This window comes from Penaeus monodon, chromosome 15 (genome assembly GCF_015228065.2).
Source record: "Penaeus monodon isolate SGIC_2016 chromosome 15, NSTDA_Pmon_1, whole genome shotgun sequence".
Lineage (NCBI taxonomy): Eukaryota > Metazoa > Arthropoda > Malacostraca > Decapoda > Penaeidae > Penaeus > Penaeus monodon.
In genome coordinates, this window is record NC_051400.1 from 28,603,999 (window position 1) to 28,604,750 (window position 752).

General features: G+C 37.6%; 1 protein-coding gene across 1 annotated transcript in view; it reads left to right on the plus strand.

The window, feature by feature from the left end:
• Positions 1-752, plus strand: part of LOC119581915 (mini-chromosome maintenance complex-binding protein-like) — a 10,751-nt gene that overhangs the window by 3,601 nt on the left and 6,398 nt on the right. The window contains exon 6 of the mRNA XM_037930079.1: positions 47-215. Coding sequence (XP_037786007.1) covers positions 47-215 — 169 coding nt within the window. The remainder of the gene's footprint in view (positions 1-46; positions 216-752) is intronic.

Consider the following 752-nt stretch of genomic DNA (forward strand, 5'->3'; position numbering starts at 1 on the left):
CTGCTATCCTTGATGTCATTGTTAACTTCTGAATCTGTTATTTTAGCATGGAGACTGCTGAGCCTGGAGAGAACAAACGATTCAGGACAGATATTGGAAATGCATCAGCCAATGGAGCTGGAACAAGCAGTGGCACTCCTGCATCTACCAGTAGTGGAACTCCTGACCTCAATTTCCCCATTCCAGGCATGAAAGGAACTCCATGTTTAGTGAAGGTGACTGAATATTTGGTACTTAGCATTTTTTCTAAGGTAAACCTGCTGTAGATCATGGCCTAATATGCAAACATACCTTGTTCTGAGTGGTTAAGGGAACATTTATGTAAAGATTTATGTAAATGGAAATGTTCTTAAAAGCCTGAGATGCTTTGAACAGTATGCACACCTCATACATACTTTCATTCTTAGGAAGGAAAAGAATGGAAATAAAGTTACTTTATATGGTGCACACATGAAAATAAATTGCCACATGAATGGCGAAGTACAATCTGTACTTCAAATATATACAAATTTTACTTGGTTAAATATCCACATAGACCTATAGAAATGGTATAACATACAGTATGTATTTAGTCATTCCTCTGTTTATGCACACACTTGCTATGCTATTGTACCTTTTAAAACTGGAAACAAGCCATTAAAAGCAATCTCTTCTACTGCCATCATTTTACACATACACTCACCTGAACACATGCACACAAATGTTCGGACAAAAAGGGTGGGGTGGGGGTGTTGGGACTAGATATATAGATA